General features: G+C 40.0%; 2 protein-coding genes across 6 annotated transcripts in view; one reads left to right on the top strand and one right to left on the bottom strand.

The window, feature by feature from the left end:
- noc2l (NOC2-like nucleolar associated transcriptional repressor) overlaps positions 1-9966 on the bottom strand; it is a 22454-nt gene extending 12488 nt beyond the window's left edge. Inside the window, exons 1-11 of the mRNA XM_014015742.1 lie at positions 9827-9966; positions 9338-9457; positions 9051-9231; positions 8719-8968; positions 6520-6610; positions 6346-6424; positions 6131-6241; positions 5927-6040; positions 5654-5842; positions 5227-5366; positions 569-680 (exon numbers count right to left, since the gene is read on the bottom strand). Coding sequence (XP_013871196.1) covers positions 569-680; positions 5227-5366; positions 5654-5842; positions 5927-6040; positions 6131-6241; positions 6346-6424; positions 6520-6610; positions 8719-8968; positions 9051-9231; positions 9338-9457; positions 9827-9930 — 1491 coding nt within the window. The 5' untranslated portion in view covers positions 9931-9966. The remainder of the gene's footprint in view (positions 1-568; positions 681-5226; positions 5367-5653; positions 5843-5926; positions 6041-6130; positions 6242-6345; positions 6425-6519; positions 6611-8718; positions 8969-9050; positions 9232-9337; positions 9458-9826) is intronic.
- Positions 9967-10146: 180 nt separating this feature from the next.
- klhl17 (kelch-like family member 17) overlaps positions 10147-23666 on the top strand; it is a 16820-nt gene continuing 3300 nt past the window's right edge. Inside the window, exons 1-13 of one of the 5 annotated variants that reach the window (XM_014015748.1) lie at positions 10975-11107; positions 11420-11640; positions 11794-11845; positions 13083-13347; positions 13984-14105; positions 14191-14412; positions 18007-18123; positions 18250-18481; positions 18578-18722; positions 19631-19798; positions 21311-21399; positions 21529-21602; positions 21747-21928. In XM_014015748.1, coding sequence (XP_013871202.1) covers positions 13134-13347; positions 13984-14105; positions 14191-14412; positions 18007-18123; positions 18250-18481; positions 18578-18722; positions 19631-19798; positions 21311-21399; positions 21529-21602; positions 21747-21928 — 1565 coding nt within the window. In that variant the 5' untranslated portion in view covers positions 10975-11107; positions 11420-11640; positions 11794-11845; positions 13083-13133. Of the gene's footprint in view, positions 10370-10974; positions 11108-11419; positions 11641-11793; positions 11846-13082; positions 13348-13983; positions 14106-14190; positions 14413-18006; positions 18124-18249; positions 18482-18577; positions 18723-19630; positions 19799-21310; positions 21400-21528; positions 21603-21746; positions 21929-23666 lie in introns of those variants that run through there. The other 4 variants (XM_014015746.1, XM_014015743.1, XM_014015745.1 and 1 more) reach the window with 4 other exon arrangements.

Genomic DNA, 23666 nt, shown 5'->3' on the forward strand with positions numbered 1-23666 from the left:
CACACACACACACACACACACACACACACAGCACTGACCACTCCCCATGGGCCGAGGTTGCTGCTGTCGCCAACACGCTGCTGCTTTACAGAAAACCACAACAAAGCCTCACGGCATGCGCTAACACTCGCACACRTTCCTACGCAAGCTAGAGAAGCAGGCGGAACCACGTGATTAGCACCTGACCCGGAGACAACATTGTCAGTTGGGGACCTGTGATTGGTCTGATAACAAAAAGGTGGCTCTGCACCTCCACACGTTTCCTCCTGAGCTCCTTCGGTTGTAGCCGTTGAGACCAAAATGCATTTCACTTGCCACTGATGTTTTTCCACAGCAAACCACTGGCGGAAGATTTCATCACCTCCACCTTTTCACTGTTTCCACTTGAGGCAAAGACAACTTAACTGACAGATTGTTTAGTTCGTTTTAAATAATWTGAGTCTTTAAGTTTTATTTAGACSTCAGCATCTTCAGATTATGCTGCTGAAAACTGGACTGGTTCTGTTCAAACTGCAMAGGTCCTGTAACGGTGTGGATGGAGGTTTATGGGGGTGCCGTGGGGTCTTACCTCCAAGAGGAAAGGCAGAACAGGCACAAAGGTGTTGGTGCTGCCAGAGAGCAGGGTGAGGGCTCTGCAGCAGTGCATCCTCAGAGGGTAAAACTTTGCTGTAGGCACCAGCCTGAAAATTAARAAATAATATCGGTAAATGTCTCCACCTGCTGGTGGTGAAATGTACAACAGTTTTCACACATTTTGTTCTCAGCAAGATYTGACTTCAAATTAATATTATTTAAACAATTTCTGAAAATAAATTCTGAATTTACTTTTTCCTGGTGCTGTGGGGATATCTTTATATGTTGTTTGAGTCATACTTCTCAACCCATTCAGTTTTCTCTATTTTCTATGACGTTTTCTGAACTATTACATCAAATTTTTTACAACTACAATTGTCACTTACATCCTCCTCTGGCTCTGGGTCAGACTCTGGCTCCAACATGTAAGGTTGGATTAAGGCTGTGTGGTATATGCGGTAGATGGTAGAAACGGTATGAAGTTGGCCTACGGTAGAAATTTATACTCTACCATCCTATCGTCATTACGTCATCGCACCTGTATGAACAGGGCTGCGAGTGCAGACAACTGAGCAGGAGTTCGAAATATAATGAAGAAATTCTAGCGTTTTAAAACACGTGTAGAGAGAATAAATCCTCAAAATTTCCTCCTCCCGCTGTAGAAAAGTTACGTCGTGTCGCAGGATCATTTCCTCCCTCTCCTCTCGCTGCACGTTGTGCAGAGCAAAGCTTTAACAACTATGGTTTTTCACACCAAATTTTCAGAGAAAAAAATAGTTTTTTTATGTTTGTTACACACAGAGATTATTAAAAAAAAGACATGGATGTTCGTTCAGTCATAAATCCATCTTGCTAATGTAAAGTCGGCTTCCACTCTGATGATGAAGATGAGCGCGCAGCAGAGCAGAAGCTGATACGTTCAGCAGGCAGAAGCTCATTGTTTGGCAGGCAGATATTAAAGCAAAAATGTTGGGTTTAATTAAGATTACAGTTTTCTGCAAAGAAATGCTCTAAAAATTATATTTTAACTTTTTATGATAATTCTCCACAGCGATATATACAGTTACCGTGAAAGGGTTCAATTTATACCGTGATATGAATTTGAGGTCATACCGCCCARCCCTAGGCTGGATGAACAAGTCTTCTGTTGTTGACATCTATTAATTAATCTGTAAATAAAATTACAGATATAAATAAATAAAGGTTTCTGCACCTCTATAGAGTCGTAAACCCTTCTATCAAACCAGGATGGACCAGTCTTGAAGCTTGGGGGCGGGACTGTTAAGTGGCTCCTTTGGATTTAAAGAGACAGCCTCAAAATTAGTTAATCTGAAATGCACCTCAGAAAAGGGCTGAAAGAGGGGCTTGYGGARTTAGAATAAAGGGGAATTCAGACCAAATCATTGCAGTTCCAYTTATATGGACCCCAACTGAATGATTTAAAGAGGCAATAGTATGTGTTTCTCAGGCATATTTTTAAATTCTATACCACAATAAAATTAACTATGTCACATTCAGTTATTAAAATGCTGTGTATATATTTCAAGAGAAATCAAACTTGACTTCTCATCATATCCWTTTCTAAATGCCTTGAAATTGGCCTGTCTCTTTAAGAACCTCCTTCCACTTCTGTCCTGCCCATTTCAGCATGGGCCGTGTGTGTGTGTGTGTGCTCTGTGATGAGGAAGCTCAGCTTGGAGACACAGCCCAGAGGAGGAGCTGATCCCAAAAGGTGGTTCTGGTCTCAATCAGTCGTTTTTGCTCCCCTGCCTGGCTGCCTCAGGACTATGGGAYAAATCTTGTGCCAGCAGGAATTGAATTTGAATTGCTCAGATTGAATGTGTGCATAATGATGATGCATTATTGCAGTGATTAATTTTATCTATAGAAAATGTTACATTTACATCACATCATGGATCAGTCAGCAGCAGCATCTGATCAATATGTGATCCATGATGTGATGTAAATGTAACATCTTCTACATGTAGGTAAAATTAATCAATGCAATAAAATAACTTGTTTTTGTCACTTTTACGGTGGATTGCATCAACTCAGTTACATACAGAAGTGAAACTTCACCAAAGTGAAACTTATATCTGTGGATCTGTGATTACTCTGGCTGACTTTCTCAAGGACCAGGATGTGACACAAAAATCTGAATTTTGGAACTGAAATTGAAAGTAGTCAAACTGAATTTTTAATAGACCAAAATACAGTTTCAAAACAAATTAATTCAGATACAAAACTTTAAATTCAGTTTCAAATCATTAAATTCAGTTTCAGTTTAGTAAAATTCATTTTCAAACCAATGCATTCAATTTCAAATTATGCACATTCAGATTCAATTCCTGCTGGCCCAAGATTTATCTACAGGATTTCTCAAACATGCATGAATGAGTCAAAAGCATATGTTGACTTTCATGTTGTTAGACATTACAATTTCCCATTAGTCACTGAATGCRCAATCAGGCAGAAAAGCATTCTGCCTCTACAAAACTAAACATTGACTGAATCGTAGTAAAGCCTGGGGCTTTAGCACTGTCTCACTCCTGCAGGGTTTTAGTTGTTTCAAGCTTGTGTTACTGGTTATTGTTTATCTAAAGCCTCAGGTAAAATCTTAAAGAGTAACTTGTTCTGCTTTAGTTATGATTTAAAATAAGGCATTATCTAAACAACAAGCTGTACAAAGTGCCCATGGCTAAAGTGCAAAGAAGGGAAATGTAAGTATTTGTGACATACATTCCCAGTATTGTTTTATTACCTTGGTTTGTGGTGAAGTTAAATAACACATGTGCCACATGCAGAGATTATAAAGTTATTTGTTTAAACATGTATGCAAAGTAGTTTGAAGCTGTAAGATCCACCTTATAAAAATAAAAAATAACACAATCAGAGGGCTTAAATGTAAGGGTAAAGTGGAGTTAAGTGGCTCAATCTACCCCCAACCTGCTGAAAGAAGCCTTTAGAAACAGGGCTTAAAATGTGTTATGTAAATGTGTTCCTTAAATCAGGGTCTATACACTTTTACCCACAGTAAAGTTCAAGCACTTTTCAAGCATTTTTAAGGTAAATTATCAAACTTTTCCAGCATTAAACTTCAGAGCAGTCTGTACCTTCGTGCATCTTTCTCCATTGAACTTTATAACTACAGCACACCTGTGTGAACAAACTAAATTACTGTGTAACTGACTAACATTCTGCATTATTTAGTATTAATATTAAATAGACATAGAGGAAATCAGAGGCACACATGACAAAAACAGCTCCTTTTTTGTAATTAAACCATTAGTTAACCACCTTTACCGGCATTTTCAGTAAGAATGTTTTGTTGTTGCACATTTTAAAGTACAGCAGATGACATAAAACCTAGCTCCATCCATCCTTCAAATTTACAATTTACCTGCAAAGTTGTAAGCTAACTTAAATTAAAGATTCCCTCCCACTACTCTGGCTTGCCTTTTCATCCATCACAAAAAGTTGCAGGTCCTTCTTGCATACTTTGCAGGAAGCTACTTGAGGATTTGGTCCTCATTTCAATCATGTTTTGTATCTAGTGTTTTTAAGCCAGCAGTCATTAAAACAGGCACCGCCTGATATGCTGTTTACTCCCCCTCACTAGAGACACGTTTGTGACTAGCAAGACAGTTACATGCTCAAAGTACGCCTGCTTCATAGCTATGCCAGAAGACGGTTTATCAGCTGGTATTTTCATCAGGTGAGCACTACTGCTCACACACTGGTGTTACGAAAAGGAGCAAACACACTGAGCAGCAGCGAGGCTTTCTGAGAGTTCATTAAAAGGCAGAATGATTGCTTGTAATTTTCTGCCTTTAGCATAAAAATATCGAATTGAGGTTTTTAATCAAAGAGTGCTCTTCATTACAAAACTGCACAGTTAGAATATCAAGCACTTTCAAGGACTTTATACAGAAATTAAGCACTTTCCAAACCTTAAAAACACTTTGCTAATTTTCTAACATTTCAAGGATTTTAAATTGTTAAATATTTTCACAAAAAAAGCCCTCAGAAAACTGTCAACGAGAAGAAAAAGTGCACCAAACATGATATAAACTACATCCAGTTTAACCCAGAATGTGTTGCATTGGATACAAACTGCAGGCACACAGATGAAACATTAATTATGACGTACATTATATTTTAATAACTGGTGATTACTTACAGACACATATTACTGTACCTAGATTTACTGCACTCGTACTTTTACCTACCGTATTTCAGACAAATTACATTTTAATTATAATTTTTATGGTTTGTTTTTACCATCTGTGCAAAATGTGTCAAACTTCTGAAGTTAATTTGTTTTTACTTAATTTGGTCAAGACTGACACTGTAGAATCAAATCACTCCAGTTTAAAGTAAAAGAGTGAGGACTGAATGGATCTGTAACACTTTTTTTTCTTTTTAACTAAATGAGTCTTATACAGTAATTTCTACAATCTGAAATTATTTGGACTGAGTAAATGAACTCTGGACCAATTTTTCTTTTTTACTGTAATATAAAATATGCTAATAGCAGCAAAAAACGAAGGGGGAAAAAGGATTAATAAGCACCTGGGCGTTTTTATGGAAGATTCAAAAACATTATCAAACACTTACTGAAGCTAAAATAAAAATAAAATCTTTTAGACTTACTTGATGGTGCCAATTATGATTTGGCAGAGTGGATAGATCAGAGGTTGGAGAACATCACTGGGGTACAGGGTGCTGAGGACACGACACCACAGGTACAGACAGTGCACATACTGCCAGTTATACACCGACTGGTTGGTGTCCTGAGGAGAAAAACAATGATTAAAAAAAGTCTAACAAGTTTGCTTTAAAAAAATAACAATTGTGCTGTCCTATGGAAAGAACAAAATGTAGAGCCATGTTATTCAAACAGCTGAATTTATTTAGTATTGGCAAATTTTTAGACTTCAGTCTGAGAGTACTAAATTGGCTCACTAATAAAAATCGGTGTAATGAACATTCCCAGGTGATTTGATCGAAGTGTAATGCTTTTTGTGAATAATTTAAAAGTTGTCCATTTGTGTGAGAACAGAAACGTGAACAAACCAACCTTTTTCTTCATGGTCATGGCGTTTCTGAGGTGAATGGCCAGCTGTCGAATGTAGATAAAGGCGTGCTGATAGGTGACCTGCGTGTCCAAAGAGTACACTTCTGTCAAAGTTCTCTGCATGAAGTTGATCATGGGGAGTACATTGGGAGAAGTGAACTTGCAGTTTTGCACGTAGGAAATGTACATTTGCTGCAAAAAGAAAAGAAATCCATCAATTAAGAAGACGATTTAGAATTTGACATCCCATTTTTTTCAGGGCATGCCTCTGTTTACCTTTAAAATAGGGTTGAGATATGCTTCCTGTTTGTGTCTGCAGATTTTGTTGAGGGCCAAAAAGGAAAGAACCCGATTTGTTTCCTCCCCCGTGCTCCAACGATTCAATAGTTGCTAAACACAAAACAGAAAAGTCAAAATGACGAGGAGCTTCGAATAAGAACATCTCAATCTATCCTGAAACTTTGGGTGTTTAAGCTTTACCTTGATAAGGTGACGACACTGTTTGGGCAGACAAAGGTAGTAGGGGATAAGCTGGTTGATGTGCTGCAGAACTGCAGAGATGACTGTTGATTCTGTTAGACAGGACAACAGCTGCAGAAGACACCATAAAAAATACAGGAATGTTTATCAAACACAAAACCAATGAAATATTAGCAAATCAACTTAAGATGGAAAAGGCACAAAAAATAACTAACCTGAACCACTCCGGTTAGATACATCTTTATGTCAGTTTGATTTTTCTGCCATTTTGAGCTCGATGAAGGGAGCAACAATCTGAGAACAACAAAAGTGAGAAATTAATTTGAGCCTAAAAGGATTTTTCTTTGAAACTATCAGAAAGTTCAGCAGATGTATTTCTGACTTCATACTTTTTCTGGTCTTTGCTTGGCTTCAGGTTGAGTATCTTTTGCAGGGCCACATAAATATCTTTGATACAGAACAGGACCAAAGCATTGAAGACTGTAAAGATTAAAAATAAACACAGTATTAATGGATTTTCAACAGAATTACTTGTATATTAAGCATTGTTTAAATTTGTTTATTGTCTGGACTACGTATCTGGTGCAATGCATCAAATGTTTTAATAACATGCTGTCTTATTTAGACCCTGGACATTCGTGCCCCCATGTTTGTCGTGTGTGTGTGTGTTAGTCCGGACGGATGTTCTAAACTGCAAATTTCGTGCTGCACTGCATCTTGATGTTGTGTGAATGACAATAAACGATTCTGATTCTTTAAATAAAATGAATCAATCAATTATATAATTTTTTTAAATGCTTTAGGACACCCCCATAGTGCAAAAAAATAAATAAAAAATAAAAAAACTCAAATATTTGAAGCAAATTTCTGTGATAATAAAAATAATGTTCATAATACAGCATGTAATAAACCTGTCAGAATAATTTCATAATAAAGAACGTTTGCAGATAAAGCAGCATTTTTGTTAGCACCAGTGCTGTTGTGTTGTAGGTTTCATTATTGGCTAAAAACAAATAAAACAATAACTTGACAACAAATAGTTTTTGTCCTTAGGGTTCTTTTCTAGACTGTAAACAATTCCTAAATTCTCATATTAAAGTAGACTTAAAATCATTTCATTTTAGACAGAAATTTTAACACAGTTTGACAAATAATCTCCATCTTAATGAACCAAACTAAAAACATAGATTTACTGTAGGTGTCGACTCATAAAAATGGGTAGTGTCACCACAGACAAGAACCAAAAAAGAAACACTGTTCACAAGAAACAACTAAATTTTAAAAAAAATTGTATGCGAAAAGTGGACCATAAACTTAATGTGTAGCATCATCATCATCACTTTATTGTCCCCTTAGGGAAATTTTCCTTGCAGCAAAGTGAAGAAATACGAACAAATCACAGAAGACAACAACCACAATAATCATACTATGACCGTAGCAACAAAAAACACTTAAAGACAATATTAATAAAACAGGCTTAATGATGAAATTAAGCTTGATTACCTTTAAAATTTATCTGAACTGAGCTTGGCTGATGAATGAGTTTTTCCATCTATTGGTTCTTGATTTAGGATGCCTAAATCCTTTCCCAGATGGTAGGAGTTCAAATACCCCRTGAAGTGGGTGATTTGGAGAGTGGATAATGACTTCAGCCTTTTTCAGAACTCTCTTTAAAAAAGTTTCTGTTAGATCAGGTAATTTTTGCTGGCTACTTTTACAGTTTAAGCCTGTTCTTGTCTCCTACTGACAGACTGTCAAACCAGGTGATAAAAGCAAAAGTGAGGAGAGATTCAATCAGTGAGTTACAAAAAAAAAAAGTCATCAATCTTTCGCACACTCCAAATTTATTTCATTTGCGTAGGAAGTGTAGTCTCTGACTAGCTTTTTTATTAACCTTATCCAAATTTTCACTAAATAACAGCTTCTTGTCAATGACAACTCCTAAACATTTATAGGACTGAACACTCTCCACTAGGGTTGGGCATAATCGTACCGTGTGCAATTAATCGTCAGAAAAACATTAATCGATTATTTTTTTGGCACTTGACGTTTAATACGATTAATGCCACCAGGCTGACTGACGGGATTTCTCCTGTCAGTACGCTTGGTGCTCCTCTCCGCTTCAAACATGATGAACATTAAAAAAAAGTTCTCTAATTTATTTATCTATCAACATAATTTAGAATTTGATGTATTGCCTGAAGTCTGTAATTTTTACACAATTTGGAAAAGATTTTTACGAGGAGCAAATCTTTCCCACTAAATTGGTCATGTGACTAGGACGAGTGTTCAGGGACTCCAGGGCATTAATCGTCAAATTAATCGTTATCGGCTTAATACCGCAATTAATCGTGATGCCAACCCTACTCTCCACACGCTCGCCTTTAATGAGAACTACAGGTGCTGAACTGGACTTCTTCCTAAAATCTATACACATATCTTTAGTTTTTGAGACATTTATTTTCAAATAGCACTTCTCACACCACGTAATAAAATCATCCACTAACATGCAGAGGAGCTTAGTGCAAACGACCTTTAAAGAGAGAACACCCTAAAACGTTCACCAAACTAGTTAGATGATGACCTACCTGAGCTGTCAGCCACTTTGTACCGACATGGACCCTCTTCTTCACCCTTTGCCGTGGCGAGAGCCGCCTTGAAAGCCTGAGTGACGTCTCTGAAGAGACGAAGCGTGGGTTCTTTCCTCATAGCTGCTTTCCAGCCTTCAATCATTTTGTCTGTGATTTTGATCGTCTCTGTTGTCTGCTTGGACTTCTTTGAACCCTCCTTGCCTTCTTCCTCATCCCCATCCTCATCCTCGTCACCAGAGCTGGCTTCCTACAYGCAGGACATCACACACCTTTTGAATATTTTCATTTTAGAACATCGCTGTGACAACACACACCAGTGGCCGACATACCTCCAGTACAGATGGTAGTTTGTGGTACGTTTTCTCATCCTCATCCTCAGAAGTGTCCGTGTCATCAAAATTTAGGAGTGACTGGTCGTTCTCTTGCAGAAACTTGTAAAACTCTGGATCTTTGCTCTGTAATCTGGACAGCTGCTCCTTGTGCTGAGAGGCTTTACCCTTCTTGACATTTCTACACATGACATGTTGTATAGAAAAAACGAACACAAATCCAGTAGTGAGTAGTTTGCTCTAAACACATACAACGTGTGTAAATTATCCCAGAGCAATGAACTTACATGTCGGAGTCACTGTCTTTCTTTGTTGTCTTTTGGGGAGATTCTTCTTCAGAATCATCTTCGTTTGGGGACTCAAAACCTGACAACAGGAACTCGTCCATACTCAAGTCCTCCAGTTTTCTACCAGACATTCAGAAGACACACAGTTGTACACGTGTAGACAACATGTTGAAAAGTCCGTTGAGTCAAAACTAAATAAGTTGGTGTCTGAATGTCCAATCCACAACTAGCTGAAAGTGTATTAAAAACAACATACAAATGATTTCCTATAGAGATAACACGAGCTTAACGTGAAGATAACTTTAGATTAGCATTAGCATGACCGGTATATGCTAATGTAGCTAAACACATTCGCACCACWGTTTAGAGACATTTTACTTGAACTCGTGAAAACACGGTTAGGACTGACGGTACCTAACACTTTGTTGTCGGTTATATAAAAGCGAATATTGCAATACACGAGACATTAAAGGTAAAATTCCAGCATACCTTTTCTGTTTCGCTGCCATGCTGTGTCCACGACGAAATACCAAACCACAATACCCATAATCCTCTGGCGTAGGCGTGAACAAATAATTGGTTTTATGTTTCATGACCTAACGTATCGCGGCTTTTCCGTACTATTGGAACTACATATATTCATAAATAAAAATAATTGTCACATAAAAACAAACAAAAAAGACATTCATATATCGGACAAAAACGTTAAAGTAGCTAACAAGTAATAATATCAAATCAGAGGCTGCAAGACTACTGAAAATTTTGTTGAAAGCGTTCATACCAACCTATAAATTTCACAGCAAGAAACCTGCAACGAGAACAAGCAGTGTTTTGATGCCGCACGTGAGGTTAGATTAAATGATAGATTAAATGCTTAGCTGCGTTCACGAGACGCGGAAAAGTGGGGACCTGAAGAGAAATAGGTTTGCTTTTCCCTTTTTTTATCTGTTACTGCACACAACCACAATCCTGGGCAAGCTTGCAAACCGGAAGAAATCATTGCTGTCACAACGACACCGACGACGGCTGCGGGTGAGGACTGTCTACCAAGCAAGCTATCTTGTCAAACTGAGCCAACATTTAGCTAGCTAACAACAATAGACCCAAACAAGCATAAACCTCTTGTTCATATTTTAGCTTAATTTAATTATATAAACATAGTGTGAGTTTATTTACTAGCTTCATTTTTACATTTTTTTTACATTTAAACACAGTGATAATAAGTTTGTTGGTGTATGTTTGTTTTGATTTTCGGGCCAACCGAGCTGCGTTATGTCCGAAGGTACTTTAATCCCCGCCTTTCGTGAAAGTATGGGAGTAAATATCAAACGCACTTTCRTACCTAGCCCAAACAAAAGGTGGCTCTTAAGGCCGCATGTGTCATTTTAATTGACAAGAGATCGTTTATTGAGATTATCAGTACAATTCTTAGATAAAACAATTTATTCAATGTTTCTTTATTTTTACAGCCTTAGATATCAGATGTCTTCCCAGTTTAGTGTACTTTCCAAAATTACATTTTGGGCATTTAACGCGCCACCTTAAGCGATGTCAGCTTTTCGTGCAGTTTTTTTCTTCATTGACGTCAGCGTGTACAGCACAAAACAGAAGCTTTCTTCTTATTTCCTATACTGTAGTCAGATTATGGTCAAACAGCCAGACGATGGTTCCAGTCAAAAGGCAGTCTGACTGCGACAGCTGTTGATTCGTTTTCCATCACTTCAAGGCAGGACACGGTGTGCAAAAGATAACCGCAACAGACAACGACCGGTAAAAAGATATATTACTGCACATTCATTCTTTGCTGCTGCAGCTGATGATAGGTGCTGTTATTTAACATAGATGTCACGGGTGCTGAGGTTTTCTTAGATCATTAAAATGAGTATGATGTGCTGATTAAAAAAATCCAATACTACAACAAACAGCAGAGGTGTTCTCAGCAGTCTTGCTCCTGTCAAGGGAACATAGCTCCTGTGTGAAGATACAGGTGCAGAGACAGGGGGGGGGGGAGATGAGTAACTGTGGTTGTTGTGCTGTCATAATTTGTCTCAACCTATTTTATTTTCGTGTTTTTGTTTGTAGCCTTATTCCCCGAGGATTAAGAGGGGATTGTTCCCTTACAGTGGAGCACGGTTGGTGTGTTTTAATGGTCCATTGTGTTTTGGAAAATCATACCCACCCAGAGCTAGTCGCTAGGCAGCTGTGATGACATTTGAGATGGTGGTCAGTGGGACAGGAGATGGTGTGCAACTAAGAGAGCCACAGAACAAATGGCAGAAATTATTCAGATGCAGCAGCTCTTGGTGAGTTACAGAATTGTGATGTAAAACATAATCTTTTCTGTGTATTTTTAAGTGTGTGACACTGATATTCCGATGTTTGCGTTGGAACTAATTATCTAGTGTTTCTGTCTGTCAAATGACTGATTGGAAAGTATGGACTGGACTTTGTTTCAGATCATCAGCATTGACGACAAGATGAACAGACTTGGGGTGGTAGAAGCAGGAGGTCTGTAAGATATTTTTAAAATCAGATCTCATCTCAGCAATAGGCTGCTGTTGAAGTTGCTGTTCCCTTTTTTTGTAAGGCATCATTGAAGCATAAATTTCAGTATTACAGAAGCCTGTGTTGAGTCCATTGTTTTCTTTATTTAATTTTTTCTAGAATAGTTTCCCTCATCTTGTGCTTCCTGAATTCATTCAAATATTTCTAAAAATAATTTCTTAAATGCTGCATAAGTAATTTCTTAGATAATATTTGTGAAAGTACTTTTAATTTCCCAATTATTATGTTTGACTTTTACTTAAGTACTTGCCAGTGAAATTGATTTTTACCTAAGTATTTTTTTGTGAAGGTATTTTTACTCACTCGATTTACCAGTCGGTAGGTGGGTAGTGACCGAAAGAACAAGATCACGGATACAAGCGGCTGAAATGAGTTTCCTCTGCAGGGTGTCTGGGCTCTCCCTTAGAGATAGGATGGGAAGCTTTGTCATCCGGGAGGGACTCAGAGTAGAGCCGCTGCTCCTCCACGTCGAGAGGAGCCAGTTGAGGTGGCTCGGGCATCTGGTTAGGATGCCTCCTGGACGCCTCCCTGGTGAGGTGTTCCGGGCACGTCCCACTGGGAGGAGGTCCAGAGGAAGACCCAGGACACACTGGAGGGACGATGTTTCTCAGCTGGCCTGGAAACGCTTTGGGATTCCCCCAGAGGAGCTGGCCCAAGTGGCTGGGGAGAGGGAAGTCTGGGTCTCTCTGCTTTGGCTGCTGCCCCATGACCCGACTCTGTATAAGTGGAAGAAAATGGATGGACGGCTGCATAATAATAGTTGTGAATACTGCAATCCAGTTGAAAGTTGTTAGTCAGAAGATGCATTTAGAAAACTGAGGTCGTAGAGGAAACAAATATTTTGTTTTGATTTAATTAGCAGRTTTTTCTAGGAAAAGCGCCTTTCGACTCAATTGTCAGCATAAGATCTAATCACACTTGACACTGTGAAATAATCAAGTCAGCACTTTGCATTGTCTTAGTCAGATTTCTGCATGAGGTTAGACATCACGTCAAAGCTGACAGGATGAAGACTTGAAGTGTGACGGTAGTTACAGTGACTGCTCACGGTATCTGTCATATCAACTTTCCTTTTTTCAAATTACCTTCTTGCAGCCAAACAAAGCTCTTAAAATGTTTAGATATGACACAAAAAACACTTTTATTGAATAAATGCTTTTTAAAAAATGTGTTTATTCAGGTGCTCAGTGTGCGGTCTAGACAGAAGTCCACAACCGCAACCTCAGGCACCATGATGGAGGGGGGCATGCAGCTGCTCAACCGGGATGGACACAGCATCTCGCACAACTCCAAACGCCACTACCATGACTCCTTCGTCTCCATGAATAGGATGCGACAGCGTGGCCTGCTGTGCGACATTGTGCTTCATGTCTCCAACAAAGAAATCAAGGCACACAAAGTGGTGCTGGCGTCTTGCAGCCCCTACTTCCACGCGATGTTTACCAGTAAGTCACCTAGCATTAATACTACTCATACAGCCTGTTGTGGTTTTGTTTTTAATCCTTACGTGTCATTAAGATTTGGATAGGCTCAGACTTTAGTTCTTTATTTTATTGGTATAGGGGTTTATGACTTGTTTTGTGTGCTTGTTCAGTTTTTGCCTGTTCATCTCCTCACCCCTGTGTCTGATGGTCAGACAAGTTGTGAGCCTCTGACTTTCTGCTGACACTAGCCTTTGTAAGAAAATGGTGTCATTTGTTCAGATTTACCTACTAGACTTACTCTTCTCTGACCCAGTCACTAACTAATTCATAGCATCTGAACCAGAAAAGCTCAGTAGATGTGTTTAACTACCGATTGTAGAAATGAAGCAGAGCTTTCTTGCATAATTCTGCTGGAACCAGGTTGGGGAGGGAGTTTAAATATAAGAATCTGAAAAAGCTGACTCCGTTTAAACAACTCATTAAATGGATTGAAAGAAATAAACTGTGCTGACGTTTAGCTGCAGCTCTGTGTACGTTTGCCGATGCCCCGTGTCAGTGTAACTGAAGAGGGAGGTGATTTTTATCAGCTGGAGTTTTAATAAGTTATAACTTTTATAAGGAGAAGTTCAACTTGTCTTGCTTCATGTGGTCATGCAGATGAGATGTCTGAGAGTCGGCAGACCCATGTGACCCTTCATGACATCGATCCTCAGGCTTTGGAGCAACTGGTCCAGTATGCCTACACAGCAGAGATTGTAGTTGGGGAAGGCAACGTGCAGGTAAGGTTGCATTTTTTTAGGTTCATTAAACCAAAGTTTGGCAAATGATGCTATTGCTCCTTACACAAAATTACATTCCTCTCAGACGTTGCTCCCAGCAGCGAGCCTCCTGCAGCTCAATGGGGTCAGAGATGCATGCTGCAAGTTCCTCCTCAGTCAGCTGGACCCTTCCAACTGCTTGGGCATTCGAGGCTTTGCAGACACACACTCCTGCAGCGACCTCCTCAAGTCTGCACACAAGTATGTTCTGCAGCACTTTGTGGAAGTCTCCAAAACAGAGGAGTTCATGCTGCTGCCGCTGAAACAGGTAGGACTGATGCTGTCTCTGTCTGCTGGCATTTTCCCTGTGGGGCATGCCAAAATAATGGTGCATTTGTTTTTTAAGGAAAGAATAAACAAGTGTTGTTTTGCTTACCATGTATTCAAAGCATAGTGTTGCAATTAAGAACTCATTCTGTGAAAGAAACTTCCTCAATTTTTTTTTCAAGTGTTGTGGTTGAACTTGTCTTACTTAAWAATGTCAACAATCGTAAATACTTGACAGGAAATTATTTAACCTGTAATGAACAACTTAAAGTTTGCTACATTTTCAATACATATCTTGAATGTTTTAATCATTCCACTTTGTGACCATTGTTTATTTTATCTGATACATCAACTCACCTAAACTATTACATCTCGGGGTTCAGTGGTGGTAGCACTGCTGTTCAAGTCCTGGAGGTGGTAATTAAGCAAAGCTGGTGACATTTTCACAGCTGCTCTGCTGTTTATAGCCCAAACAACAGTGTTTATCTTTTGTCACATCAATAAGGGCTTCTATTTTGGCTTTAGCTTAAAGGTTTGAAATTATTTAAGCCAAGCTTTTGAAGGTAATTTAGCTTATATTTATCATTCTATTAGTACTGTGTATTTATTCTTAAAAAGTTGTGACAGGCCTGGAGCTTATACCAGCCTACCACGTGTGTTATTAGTTTGTTTGTCAAATTAGCAGGTCAAGTGTTGAGCTGCTCAGCAGCCAACTGATCAGACTGTTCATTTAATTCTTTGTTCAGACTGAACAAAAACTTGATTTGCATTGTTTTCAGTGGAAAAGGATGTCATCAGGCCTGTGGCAAATGAGTATGCCATGGATGTGTTTGGCTCCAGTTGAAATATGGACACACTGGTGTGTTATCAGGACTGCAGTAATGAAGTCAACCCTGAAATAAGAGTTTTACTAACCGACATGATAACTCACAATTTATTTTCAGTCACAGTTTGAAATAGGGACTCCCGCAGTCCAAATAAACATAAACTGTTTTTCTCAGAGCTGTGTTTGGACTGGTGACCTGTCCAAGACTAACTCTGCTTCTCATTTTGTGAGCTGAGACAAGATCCTGTCCTCCTACTGTAGAAGACAGCTTTAATGTGATAAAATGAATACAGAAAAATAAATAAATAAATAATTTTTTTGTATGACAGGCTGTAGGAAAGACAAATGCTATTGAATTCAGCATGTAGAAAGCAAGTGTTCAGTGTTGTCCTTGAAAATATGGTATGGTGCCAATGCAGTGAGTGTAAGTAAGGTGCTTCTGGCAAAGAAAAAGCAGTCAATCACCTTGATTTAATTTAGCAGGTGGGCCCAGCTTTTTATTTTTTTGGCACAACCATGCTACTTTCAGTGTAGGAACAATATTGTCACAATGTTTTGTTCTGATAACGATGGCTCTKCAAAGACATCTTGTCCTTTTTCAGATTTGTTATGTAATTTACTTGTTATTAATTAATAAAGATCCTTTTACAGTTCAAGATAAACTTACATTTTCCTAGACCTAATAATATTTTGGAAAATTTTATCACTGTAACCAAATTTGTAAAGTGAATAAGTTTCTTTTTGTGTCACTTTTTCAATTTCTAATCTTTCATTATGTTTGATCTTTTTAGTCACATGGCAATTTAGTTTTTTAGAGTCTATAAGTAATTTATTGGGTTATTTTAAGTTTAATGTTCACCACAATCTGTAGGGAAGAATTATAGGATTTTAAATGCAATGACAGCTTCTCAGATGCCTGAGTCTTTCAAAGTGAAGGTGATTTAAAAGTAACAAACATCTTAAAAATAATTATTAAAAAAAAACTGTAGTGAAAGATGGGTAAAAGAAATACACTAAATTCCACAATGTTTCTGTTTTTTAAAAGCTTTGAGTGTGTGGGTACAATCCATTAAATCAACAACTTAAGCAAATTAAAGTGCAACCAGGTAAAATTAAAAGCACACTATTTTCTTAAATTCCATTTTTCTTTCTTGATTGGCCTTCTACCTCATTCTGTCTGCATCTGTTTCGAGCAGATCATAAATCTGCACCACATCTGAATTTATGTACCGTCTCCTCTAAAAGACTCTGAGCTTACATCGCTGTGAGATATGCCCCATTTTTGCCTTCATCTGTGTGGAAAGTGGAGAGGCGTGACAGGATTGTGACTAGTCAGCGTGGTTGGGGTTCATTAATGCAGCATGACATGCGTGACATTTTGAAGCACGATGGCTGCATCTTACTTTGTGTGTGTGTGTGTGTGTGTGTACTTGTTTTGCCTACAGAGTGAGGACCATGTTAGGTTTTTAATCAACAAAGTGAGGTCGTTTTTGGAAAGTGAGGACCTTTTTCCGGTCCTCACTWTCTTTGCAGCTCTACTGTGCTTTACTAGTTAGATTTAGAGGTATGGTGTGAATTAGGTTTTGGTTCAGCTTAGTGTTAACTATACACCAGTAATGGTTAATTTTAGGGAAAACATCTGGGTTAGGCATAAATACAGTTACAAAAATGAATGGAAGTCAATACAAAGTCCTCAGTTTAATGAATACAAGGGTGTGTGTGTGTGTGTGTGTGGACGGGTTTTTCATACAACGTGGGGAATTTTTCCCAAAAAAGCAACCTTGTGGGGACCAAAGTGAATCGTGGGGACCAATGCCAGGTCCCCATGGGTCCAAATGCAAATTACGAGTGTGGGGTTAAGTTTAGGACCAAGGTTTAGGTTMGTTTTAGGGTCAGGTTAAGGCTATAAAGTCTAAAAAAATGAATCGAATTAAATTGAAGGTCCCCTCAAGGTTCAAGAACAAACGTGTGTGAGTGTGAGTGTGAGAGAAGACATCTAGACATAGGTGAGACCTTCGTCGTACATGCTTCCTAAATCTCTGTTGCATCTTTCAGTACAAGGACAGCTTTCACAAATGTAAACAGAGCTAGTTCTGATTTTACATTTCCTCTACATGTTTGCAGCCCTTGGTCTGTTTATTTGATGCAGTATGTGCATGCAGCTGTAGCTTTGACTGCAGGGTGGGGCAGCAGCAGTTTCTCTGTGTGTGACAGTGGATTAGTGGAGGCTGTGGTCCTCTGAGGCAGCTAAGTGTTGCCTTGATGTGACTAGGCAAGATGACCGCTCCAGCAGCTGGCTGTTCTGTTCCCTTCCAGCCTCGCCAGATTAGAGTTGAATTGGGATCGGTGCCAGACAGCCACTCAGACTGCTGCATTTGTTGTACCACAGATATACACAAGTACTTGTGGCTGAAAGCTACACACAGAGATCATGATATAAAGCACAAGACTTTCTGTGTGCACGTTTATCTTATTAAAACTTGACTGATTGTATTGGAGGGAAGCTTTAAAATGATGAGGCAAAGACAGGAAGAAAGCTGGAGAGGCAGGAGTTTAGCTGAGATTAGATTTAGCACAGAAACTAGGATTGTCGGTTAAAGCTGTTGACTTCCTGTTTGTTGCCATTTTTCCCACAAAAACTGCTGCAAGTGCTTTTTAATGGTCATTTTTAAATTAAGCGTAGTGACTTTTCAGATGGTTAATATTTTAAGTTCAATGAAAAAAAAAAACAATTTGGTCTGTCTGTCCCTCTTTGTCATGCCGGTCCAGGTCCTGGATTTGATCTCCAGTGATAATCTAAACGTCCCGTCCGAAGAGGAGGTGTACCGAGCCGTGTTGAGCTGGGTGAAACACGATATAGATGGGCGTAGACAACATGTGCCTTGGGTAAGACTCTTCTCACCTGTCAGGATTTCCCTACACACACTGTTTTCTGTTTTCCAGTGTAAAACACGTTTCTTCTGTTACTCCTGACCTTAACTCACTCTCACGTCCTCGACTCTGTGRCATCAGCTGATGAAGTGTGTGCGGCTGCCGCTGTTGAGGCGAGACTTCCTGATGAGCAACGTCGATACAGAGTTGCTGGTGCGTCACCACTCGGAGTGCAARGATCTGCTGATCGAGGCTCTCAAGTACCACCTGATGCCCGAGCAGAGGGGAGTCCTGAGCAACAGCCGGACACGCCCGCGGCGCTGTGAGGGTGCCAGTCCTGTGCTCTTCGCCGTTGGTCAGTGTGCCCCTGAAGGTACCCATTAGGGTACACTTAGAACATTTGTCTCACGTTTAGTTTCTTATGTCGAAAATGTAAAGACTGTTTAATAAAATTCGTTTGGTGACACAGGTGGCGGCAGCCTGTTTGCTATTCATGGAGACTGTGAGGCGTATGACACCCGGACGGATCGCTGGCACATGGTGGCATCCATGTCCACCAGGCGGGCACGAGTAGGTGTGGCAGCTATTGGGAACAGACTTTATGCTGTCGGAGGGTGAGTCGATTAAAAACTGTCGTCTTGACCAATTATCATCAACTAGTCTCCATCTGATTTTTTTAAATATATTTTTAAAATCTTATCTGTTGAGGTATTTATGGGGCGGGTGTGGTGCAGTGGTAAGGCAGCCRACTTGGGACCAGAAAGTCACAGGTTTGACTCCCCACCACACCCACAGGTCGTGGTGTCTTTGAGCAAGACATCTAATCCCTAAATGCTCCCCAGTAGTGCTGCCACAAACAATTATTTTTACAGTTGWTTAATCACGTTATTTTTTTTTGATCAGTCGACTAATCGGATCATACGTTAATTGAATATAAAACATACAGCTTATTGCGCCAGAATGCAGCTGCTATTATATAACCATSGTTAGATTTTAGCTATATGCTAACTAAAAATAATYGCTGTGGAAGGYAAGTTCTGCTCTGCAGATATTRMACAGGTTTCTCTTTCATTTTCTTAAAATGATCCCACACTTTGAGCTCTGTTGTCAGGTAGCCATGATACCAGAGCCTGTCTGTATAATGTCTTGTGACGTCCACGGCCTACCCCAGTTACCACTACTGTGCATGTGTGTCAAGGACAGAAAGGCAGATGCAGCAGTGGAAGGTGTCAAAGCAGTTTGGAGAGAAAAACAAAGTAAAAAAAACTAATCGACTATTAAGTTAGTCGTTGACTAAACATGGCAGCCCTACTGCACAGGCGCTTGCATAGCTGCACGCTGCTCCACTTGTGTGTCTCTCACAGGGCATGCTTTGATGACGATGCATAGCACGTTGTTCTTATTTTTGTTGTTGTGAGTTGTAGTTTAGCAACTGTTAGACTCGCATTGCATCTTTCCTCAGAGAGGGTTCTGCCAAAACAATGCTACGCTCCAAACCCTTTCTGTTCACTTTTCTCTTAAGATATGATGGCACTTCTGACCTTGCAACCGTGGAGTCCTACGATCCCATCACTAATGCCTGGCAACCAGAGGTTTCTATGGGAACAAGACGGAGCTGTTTGGGTGTAGCTGTTCTGCACGGCCTGCTGTACGCTGCTGGAGGTTACGATGGTGCCTCCTGCCTCAACAGGTACACAGACTTGTGTTATGGAAATGATCACTGTGCACGTCACACTTGGTTCGTCCGTCTATTGGTCCTTTATGTGCCACTTGTTTGGGAGTGGGATGGTGGGGGCTGCAGTTTGAGCAGAGAGACCCTGACAGCGCTTCTTTCCACAGCCACCTCCTCCAGCTCTTCCAGGAGGACTTCAAGGTGCTCTGAGGCCAGCTGTGAGACATAGTTTCATAGACAGATTTGGAGGTGCTGATTCTCATCTCAGACTAAGTATTTCTTTCCCCGCCTCAGCTGCCTGGCAGTTTGCCAGAATCTTCTTGGAGCTGATGAAGAGTTTCTATTTAAGGCCTCACTGAACTCCTCCCACATCTGAGCCTTTGCCTCAGCAACAGCCAGGGCGGCAGCTCGCTTGGCCCGCTGATACTTTTCACCTGTCTCTAGAGTCCTGCCGGCCAACGAGGCATGATGGGACTACTTCTTCAGCTTGATGGCCTCCCTTACCCAGGGGGAATATGGCCACCACTAGAGGCTCCAACAAGCTGGCAGCCACAGCTCAGGGCAGCCCCTCAATAATGGAGGTGCGAAACATTGGCCACCCTCACTCGATGTCCCTCCCTTCTGCTGGGATGCTCTATCGCAGTGGTTCTATTGATTTTGAAAATTATTACATTGAGATCCTTGCAGATTTTTATTTTGGTTTTGTTTTTTTAACAAAACTGACGGATTTCTTCCCTAAACGATTGTTTACTTTAACTGGATTGTATTTACAGGCTTTCAGCTCATGTAGTCATTTAATACTATTTATATTCAAATTTACTGAATTATATTTATCACAGGTCAGAGCTACACTGCAGGTGGAGATGAGGTCCAGCTGCGTCTGAGCCTCTGTAAACAATGGTCAAATGATCTCACACAGTTTTGTTGTGCGTGTGAACACACAGTGTTACGGTGGAAATACTGCGAGGTGCTTTCAGAAATATATTTAATCCTCGGTGGAAAATAGTCAAACACTGATGGTATTCCTGAGAGCGAGCACCTGCCCTGAAGGCTCGGTTATAGTCGTGCTTTGGACTCGGGGAAGGCATGCGCGCGCACCGTCTCCAGAGAAGGAGGTGCTCCTTACGTTGTAGTTTTTTCCAAAAGGACATGCAGCACTACACTTTATAACTTGTGAAATGTTGTAAACGCTTGACAAACTGAATGCTGTGACGCGTTGGCAGCCTTTGTGGAGTTACTCAAGGCTGTGCGCACCCGCTGTCAGTCAGACAACACGACCCGCCCTCCTCTGATCTGATTGGGTAAAACCTTGACTGTGGCTCTCTCTGTTGGTTGAAAGAACAGTCCGTTTAAAATCTAAATTTTTCTTTTTCTCTTTCCATTTTTAATGATTGTCACCTGTCACGGAGGAGAACTTTACAACCAGGAGGCGGGATCTGGTTGTCCGAACCTAAACAATGATTATGCCGACCTCAGAGGTGGTACATTATGCCCCCCTGACAAAGGCTGACAAAGATTTTCCTCTTTCAGTGCAGAACGCTATGACCCTCTGACCAGTACATGGACTTCCATTGCTGCCATGAGCACCCGAAGGAGATATGTACGAGTAGCAACTCTGGGTAAGAATATTTGTTTTGAATGCCTGTTCTTTTACATATTTATATTTTGCCATCTATAATTTATTATCAGAGATGAAGAGGGAGTTTCTACCTTGGTATGTGTCTGCTAATATTTATGTTTCCCTCCAGATGGCAGCTTGTATGCAGTGGGAGGATATGATAGCTCCTCACATCTGGCAACGGTGGAGAAATATGACCCTCAGGTAAAATCCTGATAAATTTATCATCATAATGTTAAGCTTGCGTTTTGCCAAGTTCCTTTATCATTAAATCCTAATAAAATCATAAGCTATAGCTGAATGTACAAAACAAGCACATCAGAAATCATGTTTTGGTTCTACGCGCAGAGCAACACGTGGACGGCCATCGCCAACATGCTGAGCCGGCGCAGCAGCGCGGGGGTGGCTGTGCTGGACGGCATGCTGTACGTGGCGGGGGGGAACGACGGCACCAGCTGCCTGAACTCAGTGGAGCGGTTCAACCCAAAGACCAACACCTGGGAAGGAGTCGCCCCCATGAACATACGCAGGTCAGCCAGCAACAGGAACCCTTATTAGCTCAAGTACTGCAGACCAGTTCGAGTTCAGTGACTTTTAAAACTCTGATGCATTAATACAAAGGAAGTCACTCCTAACTATCATCAGTGTGGGGACCACAGGAATATTAAATGCACCAGAACAGGTCAGGAATCAGCTTGTAGCCAAATGAAATGTTGCTTTTATTACTGTGTTAAAAATTTACAGAGTTTAAAAGCTGAAGAGCTTATTGTACTTACTTGAGAGACGGAACTAGAAAATGTAAGAAAGGAGCTGACAAACCACCTGGGATGGGTCCAGGGAATGTAATTAAACGAGATGCACCTTAGCCAGCTGCACCATCAGGATGACCCAGTTGTACTCCTAGAGAATGCTTTTTATTCAGGCATCATTTTTGAGCTGCTGTGCAAACGTGACACCTTGCAGACAAACCAGTCTTGCCTGGCTGAGTGACTCATTCTAATCAAAATGCCAACAAATATTGGCCGACAGTGATTTCACTGCCTCGTCCTGTTTTTGGTCACCGCACTTGTAAGCAAACCATGTCGATGTATCTCTCTAATAACACAGTGTTAGAAAACCAYGATGAGACATCCACACCCCAAAATATAGTCAGATAGCTTAATCTTGTTGTCAGGAGATGAGCGTTCTTCTCTGAAATTCTCTAAAGTAAGTGAAAGATAATAATTTCTTTGAAATTCTGCTGTCTAACTGTCTTTTATGGAGCTTATCAAAAGGGAGCCCAGCTGAAGATATTTTGCTGTGCCAAATCTTCTCTGTTTAAAGCAAAAGATTTCAGGCTTTTCCGTGTCCTTTTCTACTACTTAAACCTTCTCAAGTCATAAACATCAAAAAGCTTTCCTCTCCGAAAAAGTCGGTTGTGTTTATTTCATGGAAGATGAAAGCTAGAATTTGCTTTGTGAGTGACAGGACAGGCATGCTTGTTGCACCCTTACAGCATTGTGTTGTACACGATTTGCATCAGGGAAGGAGATTCGGAGATGTAGCAGTCTGGCAGCGGTCGTTGAGATCACATCAGTCAATTCTCTTCCTACATGAACGCAGAGATGCAGGCTTGGTTTAAGAAGAGAAAATCGGTATAACGTAGGAGCTGAGAAACCAGAAAACAGCTGACTCTGCAGCTTCAAGAATAACTCAAACATGACCCATCACATCGAATTGACGAATAAGTCCTGAAGTGGTATGTGGAGGAATAGGCAGATAKCGGCCATTGATTAAAACATTTACATTTGCACTTTGTCAAAATAGAATGAACAAATGCTTTATCAGTGGATCATTAGAGGAGGTACTTTTTTTTAGCAGTAGCCAAAAAAAAAAAAGATTTTTGGAACAAATGCCTTTTTAAATTTTTTGTTACAAGCCCTGTGTGCTAACAAAGCATTTTTTTATTTCAGCTGGGAAATCTCAATGTCTAAATACTATTTGAGGTTTCCTCTTTGAAATTACATCAAAAATCTTTATTAGAACAACCTAAAATAGGATTTAGGCTAACCATTATTACTATTTGTATAACTATTAAACTCATGATGTCAGGATGATCTAAATATCATAAGAGCAGAAATATGAAAATGTGCTGAAGTAATTTTGACCAGATTTGACCTAATCCTCCTTTTGATGTGATGGGTCACATATAGTATATTGTGTGGCTCTATATACATCGTTCAAAATATCACATTATATTGATCACTGATTGTCACCATTTTTATAACC

This window comes from Austrofundulus limnaeus, unplaced genomic scaffold (assembly GCF_001266775.1).
Source record: "Austrofundulus limnaeus strain Quisiro unplaced genomic scaffold, Austrofundulus_limnaeus-1.0 Scaffold134, whole genome shotgun sequence".
Classification (NCBI taxonomy): Eukaryota; Metazoa; Chordata; class Actinopteri; order Cyprinodontiformes; family Rivulidae; genus Austrofundulus; species Austrofundulus limnaeus.